Consider the following 19978-nt stretch of genomic DNA (forward strand, 5'->3'; position numbering starts at 1 on the left):
GCGTGCTCAGTGTTTTTTCTTAAGGCGGCCAAATTTTGGATATTTAACCATACTGTATTACAGATTGGGCTTGTAAATTTTTTTATAGTTATTACTGATTTCCTCACAAAATAGTGAACTTTGAACATGTTGAGCAAAATAATCACTCAGAAATACACAGTACCCTCATGTCCAATCTTTAACCAGGCCTAGAAATATTTTGTACATACAGTCTCCATCTTCATACTACAGTTCCGTCCTTATGAAAAAGCTTCAAAAAGGCAGAATGTTAGGTTACAATGTAAAAAAACCCTCATGTTTTTGCAATCACCTTTTATTAACAGCTTTGCAATACAACACAGGATGTCTATATCCTCTCCACTACTGGTTAAACTTCAACCACTATCACAGCCACGCTGCCAACCAGCATGGTAGATGCAAGCACAGATTAGCCTAATCGTTTGGTTGGAAAAGTCATTAAAAGTTGAACAACTTGGGATAAAGGCACTTACCTGCTGCGTGCACAAAGTATGCCAAATATAAATCGAGTTCCTTAACAGAAACCCCTATATGATGCGGCTGTACGCACAGCCCTGGATTTGAGCACTGTGGGGACTTTACAAGGCGTTCGCCATCAGTACTTTCAAGCGGAATACCTTTAAATAAAATCACCATAACAAGGTCCAACCTCCAGACCTTATCTGCCTGGCGTAAGCAGTCAATTCTTCTCATCTTGCCCTTCTGGTCTGGATTGGAAAGAACACAACATGGAGGTTTTTTCCCCGTGACAGTTAGAACAAAATCCTCCCGATACTCAGGCCTGATGTCTTTCCGTAGTTTTGCCAGAAGTCTGGACGCCCATTTTTGTTTGACCTCAGGTTTTTCACTTAGCAATTCATCCTTCACAGCTCTCTCTTCTTCTTTTGACATGCGTTTCTCGTGTTTTTTAAAGTATTTTCGCTTTCGAGCTTGTAGGTTGAACCATGTGTATGCAAATGCTCTGACGTGGGGAAGAAGTGCTTCAATGAAGGGATGGAATTCATCCTGGAAGGAATTAAAATGAAGAATTATAAGAAGGAATAATTAGCATCGCAAAAGCTTTGTTTGTTTCACTAATAGTCGTCATAACTTACAAGCAGGCAATTTTAAGTCATCAGAACACAGGGAGGACCAAAACATTGCAGTGGATACACCAGGTAAAATCATAAACATATCCAGTAACCCAATCTTCTGTAGTCACTAGGCCTCATTCAGAAAAAAATAATAAGGCAAAACCGCTTAAACACAAGTGTTGAAAACATCCTGGCATGCCAATCCTAATCACATTCGCTCAGAAATAAGTCCTCCTAAAATCCATGGGATGGACTTCTAAGCAAATGTACTTCGGATCAGGATGTAAGGGTATAAGCCTGAAACCACTGACTTTACAATAGTTCCCTTTAAGTCAATAGACAAGTCCAGAATCAGTAACCTGAGGTTGGCAATAAGTTTTTTTGTGATCTTAATCCCAACTGAAAGCAGGGATATATTTCTTTGCTCTTTCCGTAACCCTTCTGTGAATGGTGCGGCCACTGTAGCATATGCCCACCGATTTGGCAAAACCTAAACATCTGGATGCCAATTAGCACTGGTATGTCAAACCTGATGTACAGTACAAACTTTTCCTAAAATGTATTTTAAAGTATCGACCTGTAATGTAACAGAATTTCAAATTAGGATTATGTAAATAGAATCGAATATACCGTATTTTTCGCTCTATAACACGCACCCGACCAACACGCACATAGTTTTTAGAGGAGGAAAATCTCTAGGCATGCCACCCGTAGGCATTTCCTCCATAACACGCACAGACATTTCCCCTTACTTTCTAGGAGGAAAAAAGTGAGTGTTATGGTGCAAAAAATACAGTATGATTATTTTAATAGTAAGGAAACATAAAATGCTATCACATTTTCTAAACCTATGCAATAAAATCCTCAAAATGTGGAATTCTGAAAGGTTTCTAAGATCTTTATATATAAAACGAAAACTGTATATAACACATCGCTAGTACAATTCTCTTTTACTTATGTTTGTTTAAATGATAAAAGAACCCTGGAAGCTAGAAAGTTTGTATACAGATCCAGAAAGCTATTAAATAAAACACCTAGATTTGTACAGTGTAATAAAATGTGGATAATAAATCATTGACATTATACGTATTACTTTAATTTGCCCTTTTATAAAAATAGAAAAAGACATTTAAACGTTTCTCCCACGTCAATGAACATATTGAAAGAGAGGTCATGGATCAAACTTTTAAATGAAGGTGTGCACACGGCAAATGCTGCAAAGGCCATACAGGTCATTGAAAATGTATTATAATCATTATGTATATTATTTATATGCATGCAATTAGTTATGGAAGTACCTATAGAAAAACATATGCTATTAAAATATCTGATCCTGTAAACACACAGCTGTGAAATGTGATTATTTCTCCTACTGAAACTGGCATGCATTTGGAAGAGGTGCTATCACTGTCAACATATGTTTTTATAAACATGGACTTTCTCCTATGCATAAAAGTACACATACTTATGTAGCAAAGAAGTTGGCAACTTATTTTTTGTGCAATTCCTTAATTTATGAAATGTGTTACTATAACCGTTACCAAAATAATTTCATAATTTATTTATTTTTTAAAAGAAGCAGCTCTATTTAACGCTTTGCAAGGTCTCTTTTCTACTCAATTAAATACAGGTGTGAAAGAAAGAAAAAGCGCCCAAATGATTCTAAAAACTGTAGGCCTCTCTGGACCGCAAATGGTTAATTACTGTATACTGTATCTAAAATATAACAGACAAATGACAATTTGTTACGTATTTCAGTAGAAAAGATTCTTAGAAAGTACATAAAGGGGCCAAAACATATTGCTGGGAATGGAAGGGATAGGCATTTGCATGAATGTTTAGCTGGGTCTAATATATAAAATAGACATTTCACAAAATGATGATTTCTGACACTCCCTTGAAACAACCCAGCTTTATATGTCAAAGAAGTACAAAAGACATATTGGGAGAATAGCAGTTTCAACAGCAGTAGATCAAAGGCAGAATGCTTATTTGCATTTTCAAAAATGAACTTTAAAAACACACACACCAAATGTATCACTAATAGAGGCTGCCACTAAGAGCAAAGTAAACTATTACGCAGGATACAACACACCGAGGCCTTTTCCACACGCACACAGAGACACAGTTCAGAATAGTCAACAGCATCACAAATGGGGCCTTTTATAATGTTTTATCTTCTATGCTGTATAAAACATTTGCTAAAGTAATTCACTGCAAAATAAATGATCACTTCAGATATTGGCTTTATCCTAAAAACTGTTTTCTACATTTTATTAACTAACCTTGTATGCTCGCAGTCCTTCCTGGCTCTAACTTGAACTCCTTCCCAACTATACTTATTTTATTCTATTGTAAAGCCGAGTCAATAGCGCATGGTTGAAAAAGGTAAAAAATAGCTAAAGGATTTATGTAAAAGCTTCAAAAACCACCAAATGGCCTTGAAATAATGATACAGTGAAGAGGTCCATCATTGCTGATATAAGGACTGTTAAGCAAATAGGATTTGTCAAGATTGTAGATGGGAGGTTTACTGCTTTTTCAAAATAATTCTACCTCATGTACAAATATACCCTTTTTAAAAAGACAGCCTCCAAAATCTCACTGTGAAGGTATTAGAAAAGGAGCAATAATATATATCCAACAACTGAGATGAATTACAGCTTTATATTTTATGTTACATTACGGTTTCTTCAATTACCAAGGTTTTCCTGGTGAATTTAAGAAATGCCCAGGTATGTGTGCATAATCACTTTAAAAGATTAAAAGTAGCCAATTCAAAAAGTGGTAATGGGGTCTTTGTCCTAAGTTAGGATTAGAACCAAAACTTCTCATAAAGTTTAGTAAGTTGCATTTTGAACAAGGAAGATTGCTTTAAAAAGAACATATGCATCTTCCATTATTATTTGCCGGGGCTGGGTAAGGGGAGATAACAAAAGTGAGTTTATAAATCCTTTCTGCGGCTCGTAAGTATTGCGCTTCAACAAGCACATTGCCACAACTGCACAGCTAAAGTTTGGCTCACAGAACAACAAAAAAATGGTGTATATTAGTAAATGAGAAAAGGCGACCGGAAAAATAATCTGAGCCCCTCTACAAATAAAAGCATGCAACATTATAGCAATCTTTGGAAACACATTTGCGCTGCTCCATTTGAAAGTTAGTCAGCTCTATAAACTCTCAAAGCATCAATACTTCTATAAACCATAGGCCAGCGTATATTTGCCTGCACATCTATGATGAGCTGTTAATGTAAAGCCAGGACAATGTCAGATAAACAGCAAGTAGGTAAATCACCTATAGTGGTGTGGAGGGGGCCACGGAGTAGATAACCCTTTAACAGGTACTTTGTCCTAGTCTTCCAGCTCCATTAGCCGGGTATATGTGCTTTATGATTATGTTTTAAATCATACTAGACAAATTTAAAGGAGACAAGGGTTTTGAAACGCTAATACAACTAGTTAAGCCTTTCCTAATAGTATAACTTATGGTTTATATGTATCTAGTTCTATATTCGAAACACTCTTGGTGGGTTGTATAAAGACGCCTTTGAATACCTAGACGCTATTTCCAAATGTGCAATGAGAATGCAGAGCGCTTTGCAGCAGAATGTCTCTTATGTTAAGATTTCCTTTTTATATGTGCTATAACTATCTGAAATCTGCATGCTGTATGGTTGGGCCTACTAAAAACCAGAATACCCAGATACAGTATGCATACGAGTGTGTGTGTGTGTGTGTGTGTGTGTGTGTGTGTGTGTGTGGTGAGGGGGAGAGTGGGCAGCTTGAGGTAGGTGTATGCATGTGTTTTAAAGAGTGGGAGATCTGTACTACCCTGTGTAAATAAATCAAAAGGGGGGGGGGATAACTGGGTTGAGTTCTCCATGAAGTAAGACAAAACTTTTCACTAGATCTAGTCTTCGGACGATGTACAGAAGCTCCAAACACATTCCAGTGTATGTTTGTGGCATCTGCCTATAATCGACTTTGAGGTTGTTAACATAGTTAAGCTGCATTGTGTACCAATTCTGGTTGCAAGTTCATGGATTACAGGTTAGGCAGCGAGGCTCTGTCAGTGACTGAGTGTTATCCACACCTAAGCATTTACTTGGTCATCTTGCAAAATCCACTGTGAAGCCCTCTTTTAAAAGGAACCCACACATGCACTTCAAAACCCATACAAAGGCAGGAAATAATATTGGACGCCTGGGTCCCCAAGTGTTTCACCCCCAAAATCATCATCACATCCTGCTAACTGAAGGTGGGTAGCAGCACTCTGTGCCAGAAAGACGTCTTGAAATGGTAATGAAAGAACTTTATCTAAATCCTCTAGAAACTTTCACCGTGTAAGACTGGGAGGCAACAAACTTCCAACCAAGATTACTGAGTTGCAGAAAGAGAAGGGAAAGGGAAGGCACACACACGTATATATATAAATGAATACATATTGGGACTATGTTTCTAAATTGTGGAAATAAATCCGAGAAAGAAGATAGGGTGTGTGACTGTTATCTGAAGATTTGGCGATGCCCTAAAGTTTTCTTTGGCCGGGGGGGGCACCACGCGGGGGTGGGTAGGATCGTGTTTGAGGTTAGAAAGGAAAGTTGTCCGAAGTCTTAGGGAGCAGTTTCCCATGTGTTGCACAGGCGTCAGGAACAGAACCCTTCCGATTCAGAGCAGTGTAATCGGAACGGGATCTGGAGAGGTGGGTGCGAGGTGGGGGTGGTAGGGTGGGAATCAGGTCCGAAATTATTGCCAGCCCACGAAGAACTTAAGAGCTGCTGCGTTGCAAACAAAAGGGGTCGAGCAACTTTATGCGAGAAGAAACTGCCTTCCCCGCCTCCCCTTTCTCCAAGCAGGACGTTGCAAGCCCAACTTCCCAAAGGAAACAACCCCAGGCGAACGTGACACCCGAGCAAGTGACAAGGCGCACTGGAGGCAGCCGGGGAGGCAGCTCTGGGCTGGGATCGCTGGGCAGGGACATGCAAGGGCTGCAGTGCCCGCCGAGGATCCCGAGCTGGGTTTGGTGAACGAGAGGAGCGGGAGGGCAGGCGCTGCAGGAGGCGCTGCAGCAGGAACCGAAGCAGCAGCAACGAGGGGCTCCGGCTAAGAAACGCCCGGGGGTTCCTGAAACATCCAGCTAGCCGTGCAAAAACCCCGTGCAATGTCTGGAAGGGCCAGAGCCCTGGGCATAGGTGCAATGCATCTCTCTCTGGCACTACGTCTCCGCCTGAGACTCAAACCGAGGGAGCCGCTGCAAAAGCACCAGCCACACAAATTCGAGGCTGCTGAACAAAAAGTGTGCGAGGAGTTTGGGGAGGTATAGCAATGCAGCTCGAGCAATGGGGAGGGGGGGAGAGAGATGCATGCAGCACGCAGCTACTCAATGCTACACTTTAAAAACAAAACAGAAAGCATCTAACTGTATCTGTGTCGTGTGTTGCTCCATTTGCATGCATTCGTCGCCTCGGAAGCACAAACAGTGAGTATTGATTTCAGATGACCAAGCATGTAATGGGGTTGCACGACTGCGAAACACGTGCAGATCGTCCTCGAACGCGCGCACACGAACACGCACACACGGGATTTCGGCGCGACCCCCTCCGGCCAGATCCCCCTTCCCTCCGGCAGGGACGTCTGCGCACCCCCAATATTAATTAAACCCTTAATAACGAGGCGCCATTAGCCATGTGTCGCTACAAATGGCCGTGCAAGAGCAGGAATGCAAGCGAGTGGGAAAGAAAAGTTACTTTCTGCCCGCGGGATTTCGCCCTCCCGCCCTCTGCGCCCCCTTCCCGCCGCCAGGCTCCCCCGAACCCCCGGCCAAGACAGACAGACGAGCAGACAGACAGACAGACAGAGAAGCCCCTTGCCCTCCTCCTCGCCCCCCCCCCAATGAATCCGAAGAAGCTTCTTACCTGGGTAAGACAGAGAGGAGAATACATGGTTGCTGCGGGGGGGTTTGTGGCTTGGAGGTGTGTGAGTGAGAGGGAGAGAGAGAGAGAGAGAGAAAGGGAGGGAGGGAGAGAGGGAGGGAGGGAGAGAGAGAGAGAAGAGAGAGAGAGAAAAAGAAAGAGGGGGGAAGAGCCGAGCCTGCTTCTTGCTTTCACATTTCCAACTCTGCTCAACTGCAGCCAGCAGCGCTGATCAGCTCCATGAGCTGAACTTTAACCCCGCCTAGAGTTTCCCTAGCCTACACGCTAGACATGTCTCCTGTGCCCGGGCGTTAAAGGCATAGCGCGCACTTCCCCCCGCGCTCGCAGCCCGGGCAGCCTCTCGACAGCGCCCGGCTCCCTCCAGCTTCCCCGGGAACCTGCCCGCGCGCCTCCTGCTCCTGCTGCTGCTCCGCTCTGCACCGCTCCGCCAGCAGCAGCAGCAGCAGCTCGCTCGCTGCCTTGCCCGGGGGAGGGGGGCTGCGGTGCTACTGCTCGGCCAGCCCTCCCGATCCCCGATCCCAGGCTCTCAGCGCATTACTGGGTAGCGCAGGCAGCAGAAGCCGTTTGCAGGCAGGGCTCCCGAGCGGCGAGAGGCTCTGCAGGATGTGCTTAAGCAAACAAAACTACTTTTCCATATTTCTGCCGCTTTCGCGCTCCCCTCCCCCTCCACGAACGCTCTCGCTCTCCCCCACCCCCACTTCTCTCCCCACCCCCACCCTCATCCACAAGACCTTCAAGGAGATCGTCTTAAGGACTTTGGACTAAACTTTCGCCATTCGTCTCATGCGGAAAGAGGCTTTCCGAAATCTTACAGTAGCAGTAGCACCCATAGAAAGCATATAGATACAGATACAGAGCATTTTTCTAAGGGCTGGCAGACAAGTCGCGGCGCACTGTGGATTTGAAACTTTGCAAATTGTTTTCCAGAGATCGTGTCCCCAAGTAAAGCTCTAATGGGTGGGGCTTTCTACATTGTTTTGTTTAAATATGAAGGCTAATAAGGCATTAAGTGTGCGGCTTCTAATAATTGTGGACATATTTGTATGGACTGCTTTGTATGAGAGCATGATCACCAGCTGAGAGCAGAGCCAAACACATTTGTTCAGAACTTTCTAGCTCTTGGCATATGAATGTCGGTTAAAAAACAAAACTCAGGGCACTTTATAGCCAAGGATGCTTATTTTACTAATAATGCACAGCTTCAAAACTGCACTGCAACCCTCAAGCAATAAAGTTACTACTTAAAGTTGCTCAACTTTGAATTGAGCCTTCTGTCCTTTATTTATCTTATAATGCATTGTTTTGGCACAAGAAAGGTTTGGTTTTGGGGGTTTGGAAAGTTTCCTGTCAGACAACTTTTCTTTTATTGAGTCTTACATTTTCTCTCTAGTCTTTCTTCAGTCTCCTAAGTGGCATCCTCTCTAGTCTTCCTTTCATTTCCCCAAATGCTGCAGCTTTCAGACACTTGCATATCCACAACCATTCATAATTAAAAAAAAAAAAAAAAAACACATAAAGAGGAAGAAAATACCACAAGACATACCACATTCAGCATGCATGACTTCTGATGTGGAGCAGAGATCTAGGTGTTTAGAATTTAAGAATGTTTTAAAATACTGCAAGGACTTTTAGAGGAAAATACATTGCCCAAGGCTATTAAGGGAGGAGGCCTAAGTCGCTATATCACTTTTATCTCCTGGAGGCCCTTCCTTTTCCCAAGTTGAGTGCTTCACTAAAATTATCATTTGTGGATTGCAGATGTCTAAGCTAAGTGCAAAATTACCTTCAGTTTTCATTCATACCTTTTAAAAAAAGAATAAAAAGAATGGCCCAATACCTGTCAGTGATATAATGACATGGAAACACTCCCAACTAAACATTTTCTGGGATCTCTCAGCTTTCCAAGTTTCCTTGACAGAACTTTCTGGCTGACAGTCTTACAAAAAGCTAAAACACTGAGGAAAAAGAAGTGACTAAAGTACTGATTTTTTTAAAAAAAACTTCACTTATGATTTACGACTTTCAATTTGTTCCCTAGCATGCTATGTCTTTCCTTTATTTACTCATCTGCCACTCTCTCCCAAGAGTAGCAGGTGGTCCAATGGTAGTCATACCTTGACCTCCTTTGTGCTCCCTACATATTGTATACATACTGCCTGCTCCCACAACCAATTCAGCACATAGCAGTCACCAGATAGTCCTGCATGTGCCTACTCTTAACCAGGCTAGGCCAACCAGTCACCGCATTTGCCACCATGCACAAGTTGTTCAAAATGTACAGAGATGCTGCTACAAACACTGAGAAAGAGGTGTTTGTCCTGAAACTGACAGCAGAATGTGAACAGGGCTATAAATGCACCACTGCTTTAGCCACAGACTTGTAGCCCAGCCTGACTTTACAGCATAGTTGTGCGAATAGTGTGAACGGTGGCATGACTAGGCAGACAAGTTAGCTGGGAATGGTACTTTATAAGACCCAAATGTCTGTGAGATATGTTTTAGCAAGAGAGAACACAATCATTTTACACATATACTAATGTTTTTCACCTTTTCCCAGTCTCACGTGCCATAAAACAATCCTGTGTGTGTGTGTGTGTGTATTCGTCCCATATACATACATACACGCGCACACACACATATGCATCCCTACGAATGCTTAGGGAGATGTTTTAAGATTTCCCTTAATCCACAAAGCAGACAGGGGAAGGCTAATTTGTCAGCGAGGCAGGATCGGGCCCTTGGCTCCGCTGCCGTCGCTGGCAGACGGCTTTGCCGTACGATTTCCAGCTCTTTGTGGTTAGGAATATTATCTTAAGTAACTTTTGGCGCCCTTCGTAAGACTTTTGGACGTGGGATGATTGTTTGCGCCCTCTAGGCAGACGTTGCATCCAAGTTCAGGCACTGAGCCTTTGCACATCCGCTCCCTCCTCGCCTTCCCCACCCCCTCCCGAGAAGCCTACACAAAAATGCTCTCACATCCGCGCGCGCCCTCTGGATCCCCCATAAACATACACACACACGAGTGTGTAGCTGGGCAAGGCACAAACATAATATAAACTTTAAGCTTCCCTCCTCAAAAGAGGCGCAAACCTCGCTTCAAGCCCCCGAAAAGGTTTCCTCAGGAAGATTCCCCCACAGAGGGGAGGAGGGGAAGTCCGTCGTCCCGAGGGTATAAAAAGAGATATAACAAGAAGCGGGGGAGGCGGGGGAGAGGCGGTCAAATACACTTAGAGGATCCCGCTTCATTAAAAACATTGCAGACGAAGATCTGGCTGAAGCCAACATTGTCTCTTTAAAGGGGGAACTTCGAAAAGTGCTATAGGCTGCTGCTGCTGCTGCTGCTGCTACCGTGAAATAGTATATGTCTCTCTGTGAAGAGACTTTCTGCCGTGAGCCCTCCTCCTATCCATATTCTACCTGGCACGCTGCCCGGCATTGCATTTGCCATGTTTTATTTGCAGAAACTTTTACCTCGCCAGCCTCGGTGAAATCCTCTTAGATATATAAATTACGTCGCGGGAGGGTTCACTTATACGGACCATCTTGAATATATATCAAGGAGAGACTTAACGGGAAATCGCATTAATATGATTTAAAAACTTTTTAGGCAAGAGAGATCTTTAAACCACTTCCTCGGGGTTAGTTCCGCTGGTCGAAAGCGGGAGCTTGCTCCGGAGCAGAGTCGCTCGACCACCGGCAAATGACAAGTGAAGTCACGACTAGTCGATACTTTCCATGCCATTCCCCTCCCCCAATTGCAGTTTTCTTTACTTGAAAGCAATTGGGGGTAGTCTCCCCCCCCCGGAAAAAAAGTCAGAGCGGGGTAGTTTCCTCGCAGCTACTTTTCTAGTGGGGATTTCGCTGCCTTGGCTCTTAAAGCGCCCTGGCCGCTGAGAAACTGGGGGCCCCGTTGGCGTCCATTGCCCGGCGCGAAGAAGACGTCCAAACTTCCGCTTTAGAAGAGCGGGCTTAAGGAGTCTGCGACGAAGTTCCCGAAGCGTTTCGGAAAGCCCTGGCCTTGGCCAGCTCGAGGACTCAAGGACCTCCTGCATGGCTGCAGGCGAGGGTTTTACACCGGAAAGGGCTGCCAGAGGCTATTTCGAGCGCAAGTGTGTGGTTGGTTATGTTGGACTTGGTTTCTACTGAGAGCTCCGGTCCAGAGAAAGACAGCCAGCCTGGCTCCCAACCAGCAAGTTCTAACTCTCCCAATTCTCTGGAGTTCAGTGCAGGACGGAGGAAAGAGAAGAGAGGGAATATATATCATGCCACCTACCCGTGCGCGCGTTTACGCTCTCTCTCTCTCTCTCTCTCTCTCTCTCTCTCTCTCTCTCTCTCTCTCTCTCTCTCTCTCTCTCTCTCACACACACACACACACACACACACAGAGAGAGAGACACGGATCTTACAATTCTCACAATCCCTCCTCACATAAGCAAATTTCACTCGCTGGGTGAGATTCAGAGTTCAGCACTTCTCAGTCCCACTGATTCAAACGGTAGTCAAGTGAGTGCCTAAAACTGCAGCTCAGATCAACAACGAGAGTTCAAAGTGTTTATCTTTGACTGGTCCCAGTAAATGAAGAGGGGGGGTCACAAACTCCAGACGTGCCTACCCAATACGCAGTGCATACACACGTTCGAGGGACTCATCCAACGGTCAAGCATAGAAGCATAGTTTGCAACAGAGATCATGAAGAAGAATTCAACAGGGCAGGGTCCTCCAAACCACTTTGAAGTCTTCCGCCCTAATCATGCCTACTTGGGAGTAAATCCCCGTGCAATCAGTGGGACCTGTAATCATGTTAAGGGGGGGGGGGACACCCTCGATTCATCCAAAGCACTTTCATATCTTAGGATGCCCCCAATCACGAGTAACAGTGGTTCGAACCAGGCGATGATCGGAACACACCAGAATAAAATAGCAAACAAACAAAAACAACAGTGCAGTCAGAAAAGGGGGGGCCTCACTGGTATCATCTCCTCTCCTGCATAAGAAATATCGGCAGCAGAGTATATATTTGGGACAAGGTTGCTGCAGCAACGCTCAAGGGTTTCAATCACAGAGCAAAGGTGAATGCAACGTTAAGCAGAACTGATCGCGCCATGCACTTTCACTGAGAGAAAACTTGGTTTTGTTATTACAGATCTCTCAGCAAAATCCAGATGTATTATATAGCTCTGCGCTGGTTTGACAGCTACCAACTATCCCTCGGTGCGCCGAGCAGAGAGAACTTTAGAGAAGAGGGAGGGACGAACGCCACTCGCTCTTTTCCACCTCCTTCCACTTTGGATATTTCGAACATTACAACATCCAGCCTGTTCTCTTATTGGATGGCGCTCTAGTCCATCATAGACATTTGCTACATTGATTAGAGAATGGGCTTGTCAATTACATCCCTAGTCTAGACGCTTCCTTTTGTGTTGGGCTGGCTGCCGATCCCAGACGTCTTTTTACAGAGCTGAGCACGTACATATTTTTTTTTGGGGGGGGGGGGGTTACACCGAGCAAGCTCAGCGGTTTTCTCAGATCGCTGGGGGGCGGGGGGGGGGGAGAAAAGTCTAGTGCACGCAGCAAAACCCACCCACTCTGCCTCTTATCTTATATAGTGCGCACACGGGCAAACGCAGTCCGTTAAACCTTACTTTGCAGCAATTAAAACAGGTTACAAAGCAAACATCTGCAATACAATAGCCATTAAAACCTCACGTCAACCACATTCTCTTTTCCGTTTTTGAAACCATGGAAATAAAAGGCTGAAGAAGACGCGTCCACGTACCATTGCAATGTAAATAAAGAGTACGTGAGAAACTTTAAAAGGTCGAGTCAATGGGCTTCATCATTAGTTCTCACACGTTGCTCTTTTCCACAAAAAATAAATAAACTAAACTTGTAGCAACTGAAAATCATAAAGAATTTTTTTTTAAAGGTAGTTAATTACCAAGCTGCTGGGTAAGCTTTTTAAAATATAAATAAATAAATGACACCTTCCGAATCAAAACGATTTGTGATGGACTCTCTCTAGCCTCTCTGTTTTTGAAAGCGATCCAAGCCGGGTTGGCTGGGTTCTCAGATTCTCTCTCTCTCTCCCTGGCTTTGCCTTGTGTGCGTTGGATTGTGTTAGACTTTGCAGAAGTTGCAATCGATTCGACAGACTTCCCCTCCCCCGCTTCCCAGCCCGCTGATTTCCGCAATCGCTGCAATTTGCATAGGAGCCACACACACGGGGAGGAGGTCCGTTCTCACGGAGGCCAGCGCTGGACCAATCGCGGCCTCAGGAATTCCTTTCAGCGCGCGCTCCGGCCGGGAAAGCGCTGCCAGCAGACTAGGCCTCCTTCCAAACACCGCAGCGGCAGCAGGAAGGAAGGAGAAAAGGAGGGGAGCTCTCTCTCTCTCTCTCTGCGCAGTGCGAGCCCTTTCTGCAGGCGAACGCCGCGATGAATGGAAGGGGGTGGGGAAGAGCAGGAGGCACGGGGTGTGTGTGTAACTGGGCGACTGCAGATTTGCTGCACGGCGCAGGACGGGTCTTTCCCGAAATGTAATATTCTGCCACCGGTTCCCTTAGCTGAATAGTGCGTGCACTGTTCCATCCTAGGTGCATTTACTCGGAAATGGCCCCCTTTGAGTTCGCTGTGAATTGCTCCCAGGTAAGGAGGCGTAGGCTTGCCACTTAAGGGGTCAGAAATCCTCTCTTGCACAAGAAAGCTCCATAGACCCTAGAGCCTAGACTCAGGATCCCATCCGGTGGAAGTAAGCGATCAGTTTTACCCATTACTTGGAAGTAAGTTTCCTTGCAATTAATGGACTTGCTTCCATTAATTCACATGGTGTGTGTTTGAGGAAACTGTGTCTGAATGCTTAAATTTTAAGCGCAAGTGTTTGGGAAGCACCAGTGAAACCAATGGGTACACTATCGTGCAGTCCTTGGAGTAACTTCTCTCTTTCCAAAATCCTTTGGTCATTTCATTCATTCATTACACCATTCAACTTGAAAAGTAGTTGCAAAATGTCCAGTATCTACGGTACCTGTAAAAACAGACCACTAAAGGATCTCAACCATCTGCTAGTGTAAAACAATTTTTTCACTGAAATTATTTTAAAACTACTGCTTGCAGTGTGCCTTATGCTCAGTTTCTGTGATGCTATTTTGGCCTGTTTAAATCAGGAAGGTTTCTCCCTTTGTGGACAAGTCTTGTTTGTGTGTACGGTCTCACAGATCAGCATATTTAAGGCTTGAGGCATGCATATCTAGGAGAGAATGCAAATATAATGCTTTCTTAAATTGCATGGCAGCTTGTTCCTCTCCAGCAGTGAGAATTCTGCAGCAAAATCAGGCAACTCTATGAGAAGAAATTTTGTTCAAAGTTAAATCTTGTCTTTTCTTTTTCTTCTGTGTCTGCCCCTGCAATCTGAGGTTTGGCTTGTTCACAGAAATTTGCTTTGCAAGTGGCCTTCTGCAGAAAACTTGTTCTTTGATTGTGACTAGCATACGAGTGGATGGAGTAGCTGTGCCTTGCATTAGGACAGAGCTTAGGAACCTGTGGCCTTTCAGATAACATCGGCCATTGACCATGCTAGTTGGGCCTGGTATAAGTTAGAGTCCTACAACATCAGGAAGACCCCTGCATTAGGAGTTTGGAATAGATGACATCTGGGAAATAGAGAGAAATAGAGGTTTTCTCGCTTTGGAATAGAGAGAAAACCTCAATGCAGAAAATACTGTTTAGCTGGCTAACTTGTTTCAGTGGCATTGTAAAACACAACACTGATCATTTGCAAATTATTCTTAGATCCTCCTCTTAGATCTTCGATCTTTTAGCCCTACTCAGCTCTAAGATTTTGCCAGCAGGGGAGACAATACCAATACTGGATTGGATGGCGTGGTGAGGCAGTGGCACTCACCCAAACTTCTGGCTGCTGAGTTGCTGCTGCTTGCCGAGAAGGAGAGGGGTGAGGCAATAGGAAACTGCATTGTGGTGAACAAACTGGCAGGAACACCATTTCCCCCCCTGCCATGCGCTGATCCCACCCAGTAAGCAGCAGCGATGCAGGTGCAAGGAGGTCAGGTAAGCACCACTACCCCACCATGCTGTCCTCTAGTGGTCAATACTGTGCTACATGAACAAATAGATTGAATTGGCATCTGATAGGTTCTTATTAGATATAGCAATGAAGGCATTGTCTGCACCTATGTTCACATTATGAAGGAACAATGTAGAAGTGCAGTCTGTTGGGCAGAGAGAAGGAATTCTGAATGTTTCATTGCTTTCCCCCCATTTAATAATTTGGATTTTTAATGTAACAGACACTGAAATGGAGACTATTCAATATTTTGTCATGATGAAAGTTGATTTAGCAATCAAGCATAATGTCCTATATCGTAGTCCACGAACTCAATATTGAGTTCTGCTGAATCCTAGTTATAAAAACTTGAACATATTTATTCTATATACCAGAGGTCGGCAAGGTTTACCTCGCCTGGGCCGGTTCACTCCAGTGGAGATCCCTTCATGGGCCGGATTGCGTGTGCGCCTGAGTGTGCATGCCTGCGATTTCTGGCATCTGCGTCTGTGCAGGCGTGATTTCTGGCACTGTGGAAGCAAGCCCCTGCGCTGCACTGCACTGCACTGGTTTAGCGCAGTGCGGGGGACTCGCTGAGCGGGCGGCTCAGTTCGGGGGCGGCTCGTGGGTTGGCTAAACATCCCCCGTGGGCCGCTTGTGGCCCATGGGCCTTAGGTTGCCAACCCCTGCTATATACTCTACAAGTGTGGATCCTTATGTAGGCACCATCTATGAACAATGAGTTAGCAACAGATACAGGAAAAACTGTGTGCAGAACAACAAACTTGTGGGGTGGGGGCAGAATCCCAAAGGTGCAAAAAATAAAATTAAATTGTCCCATTGCGACTGGCCACAAAGTGTTGGGGGCTTCCCAGAAGCATCTGATTGGCCATTGTGGAAACAAGATGCTGAACCTGATGGACCATTAGATCTGATTTAGGAGACAAGTCCTATGTTCTCATATCTCATATGTATCCTGCCTTCAATATTTAAAATGTAAAATTGTTCTAGATCTGTTTCTTTTTTTATTAATTTTAAATTGCTATGTAATACTGAAAGTAAGCAGGTCTTGTTTATCAACAAAGAATACCAGCTGCAGTCCAGAGCTTGTCCCATCTATTGGACATGCAGGGTGGGGTATTCGTCTGACTCTTGGAAGTGGAGCATGAGGACATTTGGACATGCACTAGCTGTTTGTTCCTGCTACTGTTGTTGTTTCTGTTAATGCTGATTCCTGTGACGGCAATTGTTTCAACAGTATTTTTTGTCAAGAATGGATGACAGGAGTGTGCTTTGCATCTTCTTCCAGCCTGACCATATCCAGGTTAGAAAAAAAGCATTGGTGACTAAGCCCCAATATGAGGATGGTGTGCATAAGTGATGGTGCACTGCTGGCGCAACTCAAAGGAAATGGCACAGGGGGATTCATGAATGGCTGAAGAGTAGGTGTGGGGGAGGGGAGTAGATTGGCAGGCTGGGAGATGTGGTTGCCCTAGTAACTTTGGCAAGTTTTGGGACTAAAGGCATTGTAATGTAATGTTCACCTTTATACTTTCAAATTCAGGACACCTTTTTCATCTTGAAAGAAATTGTTATTGAAGCTCAGATGTTTAGAGGTTTTTTTTTTATTACTATGGTTAGCTCTAATCAAATTGGAAGATCAAAAATAGGTAAAAGCGCACTGGAGTAATTAGGCTTATGTAAAATTATTAGAGTGGTGGCAGAATCTTGAATTACATGGATGAAAAGTTACATTGTTGATAATTGGCTATTTGCACAACTGGCAATATGCATTGATCACTATATATTCCTGAAACTTTCCTTCCATTTCCTAGGTTAAGAGTGCAATAACATTCCAAAGTTTGCACATACATCACACCAACCTGAGCTGCTCATATTTTATATCTTCTGCCCACTGGGATCAAAATGTTGCCATCCTCTACTGACTTGATCAAGCAAGCATTGTTAAAAAATTAAACTCACTATCCAAAATGTTAGTCTAAAGTTTTGATTGTTGCTAATATACTTTAAGGTATGGTACAAATTGTGTCAGCTCACCACCATCCAAAGAGCAAAATGTGTATTCTTCTTGTTAACTTCTTTTACTTCAGCAATTAAAAAATAGAATTAAAACTTCTGTTATAAACTGTAAGAAGGACACTATAGAGCAAAGTGATAGTTCTTGTACGGGAGGTTAAATTTTATTCATTTATTTCACAAGATTTTTATATCATTTGAATGTAATAAGCGCTCAAATCAGTTTACAAGAAGAACAAAACAATAAAATTATCAGTTCAAAACAGTTTAAAACTATTCAAAACATTCAGAGAATAAAAATAAACAGTAAGCTAAATACCAGATTAAAGCACTTGTTAACTTTCTGCATGTCTGGATAGGCTTGCCTAAACAAAAATGTTTTCAGCAGGGGCTGAAAAGAATACAGTCATACCTCTTTTTACGTTTGCTTCATGATATGTTTTTTCAGGTTGCGTTCTGCGGTGACCCAGAAGTACTGGAAAGGGTTACTTCCGGGTTTCACCACTCGCGCATGCGTAGACGTGCAAAATGACATGCGCATGTGCAGAAGTGGCGAATCGCAACCCGCATGTGCGCAGAAGCGGGTTGTGTTCCTTTCGGGTTGCAAATGGGGCTCCAGAACGGATCCCGTTCGCAACCAGAGGTACCACTGTACAGTGAAGGTGCCTGCCTGAAGTCAAATCAGCAGGGAGGTCCAAGGTGGAGGTGCTGCCACCAGCAGTGATTTCTTACAGATGCAGAACAAGTATTATGCAGCATATGTAACCATGCCAGTTCCACAAATCTAAGTGGTCAAGTGGGCACAAATCAGGCAAGATGATCCAACAAATAAACTGGTCCCAAGATGTTCAAGGCATTATATACTAATAGCAACACTCTGAACTTCACCTGGTAGCGTATCAGGAACCAGTGCGGGTCTCTGAACAGAAGTATTACATGCTGATAAAGTCTCACTCCTGTCAGCCATCATTTTAGGGTATTCTGCACTAACTGCAGCTTTTAGATCAAGCACAAGAGGAAACCACAACTTTTTTCATCACCTTCCCCCCAAAAAGGGGTATTTGTAACTGGTTGATAGTTGTTCCAGTCTAAAGGATCCAGAGCTGGTTTCTTGCAGAGTGACTGCGCCACTGCCCCTTTCAAGGCAGAGGGAATACCCCCTCACACAATGTAGCATTAACCATGCTCTGGACCCAACCAATCAGACCCCCTGTGCTAGATTTTAAAAGCCATGAGGGACATGAGTCAAGAGGCCATGTGGTCAGAAATATTGCTGCCAGCACTTCGTCGTCATTAGCAGACTAAGCTACAACTGATCCCACAACACATAATTGATTCTGGCCCTGGGTACTTCAACCAGAACTGCAACAACTCCAGCGTCAAGATCACTCCAAACTCAAGCACCTTTATCCTTTCCTCCATGCACTTTTGCTTGTGGTCCCTGTTGCCTACAAGGGAATGTGACCCCGATGGCTTGGGTCCTTCTTTCTAGTAGCCACTGGCCCCACCAATGTCCTCTATCCCCTGCCACACTTAACCTCTTTCCAGCCTTTCTTACAGCATAGCTTGGACCAGACTGTTTTCTCTCACCACTCTTTCTTGGGCTCTCTGGGCTGCACTTTTAGCTCCTGTAGCTCCACTGACTCATCCTGCTACCCCCTACTGCTTCTGATGGAGCTATGCTAACTGTTACAAGGAAATGAAGCCTTGCACCATGGGGCTTGGGGAAAGCTAAGGCATATAAAGAAGGATTTTCACCAAGCTGCTGCTGAAGGTTATTGCTGAGAACCTTTGAGGGATTTCAGAGCTCTGAAAATCAGAGGGGACATGCATTGTGTATGCACAGCATAGCTACGGCATGCCAACTGAAATTTCTAATTTTATAAAAACCAAAGAACAGTCCCTATTTAGCCAACGTTTTGAAGACACTGGCCAATTGCTGCCCCCACAATTCTACCAACACCATGTGCCACGTTGCCTAATGAAACAAACTGTTGCACATGATTCTGTTCGAATGAAAATAAGTCTCTTGTAGGGCTAGAGTTTCAGAACATGTCTGTAGGGCCTGTCTAGACAGAAATTATCTTGTATTACAGATAAATTTACAGATTAAGCAACACAAGTTTCTGCTGGGGATAAACCTATATTAGTTTAAAACCATATTTGTTTTGTATTTTTAAGAATCAGTTTAACGTTGTGCATTTATAGCGGAGAATAAGCTGAGAGAGGATGCCACATAAAGATATCACTGCACAAAGTTGTAGAGCATCCTTTGCCAACCTGATATCCTCCAGGTGTTTTAGACTACAACTCGCAATGCCTGATGGGAGTTGTGGTCTAAAACATATGGAGGTTGTGGAGGGTTATTGCACTAGTTCAGCAAAGCTGCTAAATAGATTAAACATAACTGTACATTAGAGGGTGTGCAACTGTACATATTTGATGGTGATTATCTGATTTTAAGACAGAGAACGGGAGAAGAGAGAAAGCAATTGAAAAACAACAGCTTTACAGTCATACTGAATATTATCAGTGCTCCAAAATTCTACTTTTGATGGTCTATAATTCTATTATTTATTAACATTTTAAAACTGTTTTAATCTGAGAGGGTCTCTGGGTTTATCACCCAGTAGAGTGGCCATTCTATGGAGGCTAATTCTAAATTCTGTGCATGGTCTGTGACTAACTCATACCCAGAATAGACTCATTATAATCAATTGACTTAGGTCCAAATTCTACAATGTGAGATGCAGCCTATAATGTGCAATAGCTACAGGGACCTGCTTGCAAGGCACTTGCTTGCCCCTTAATTCATGTTGCTTTATAGATTTGATAGCATAATTTTGCACAAGGACTG

General features: G+C 43.9%; 1 protein-coding gene across 17 annotated transcripts in view; it reads right to left on the reverse strand.

Annotated features, from left to right (window-relative positions):
• The window catches only part of NFIA (nuclear factor I A), a 406395-nt gene that overhangs the window by 277342 nt on the left and 109075 nt on the right, over positions 1-19978 (reverse strand). For 9 of the 17 annotated variants that reach the window (XM_083621271.1, XM_083621276.1, XM_083621267.1 and 6 more), the window contains exon 2: positions 492-1023. In XM_083621271.1, coding sequence (XP_083477397.1) covers positions 492-1023 — 532 coding nt within the window. Of the gene's footprint in view, positions 1-491; positions 1024-7008; positions 7689-19978 lie in introns of those variants that run through there. The other 8 variants (XM_083621269.1, XM_083621270.1, XM_083621266.1 and 5 more) reach the window with 3 other exon arrangements.

The sequence above is a fragment of the Podarcis filfolensis genome (assembly GCF_964270895.1).
Source record: "Podarcis filfolensis genome assembly, chromosome: 6".
Lineage (NCBI taxonomy): Eukaryota > Metazoa > Chordata > Lepidosauria > Squamata > Lacertidae > Podarcis > Podarcis filfolensis.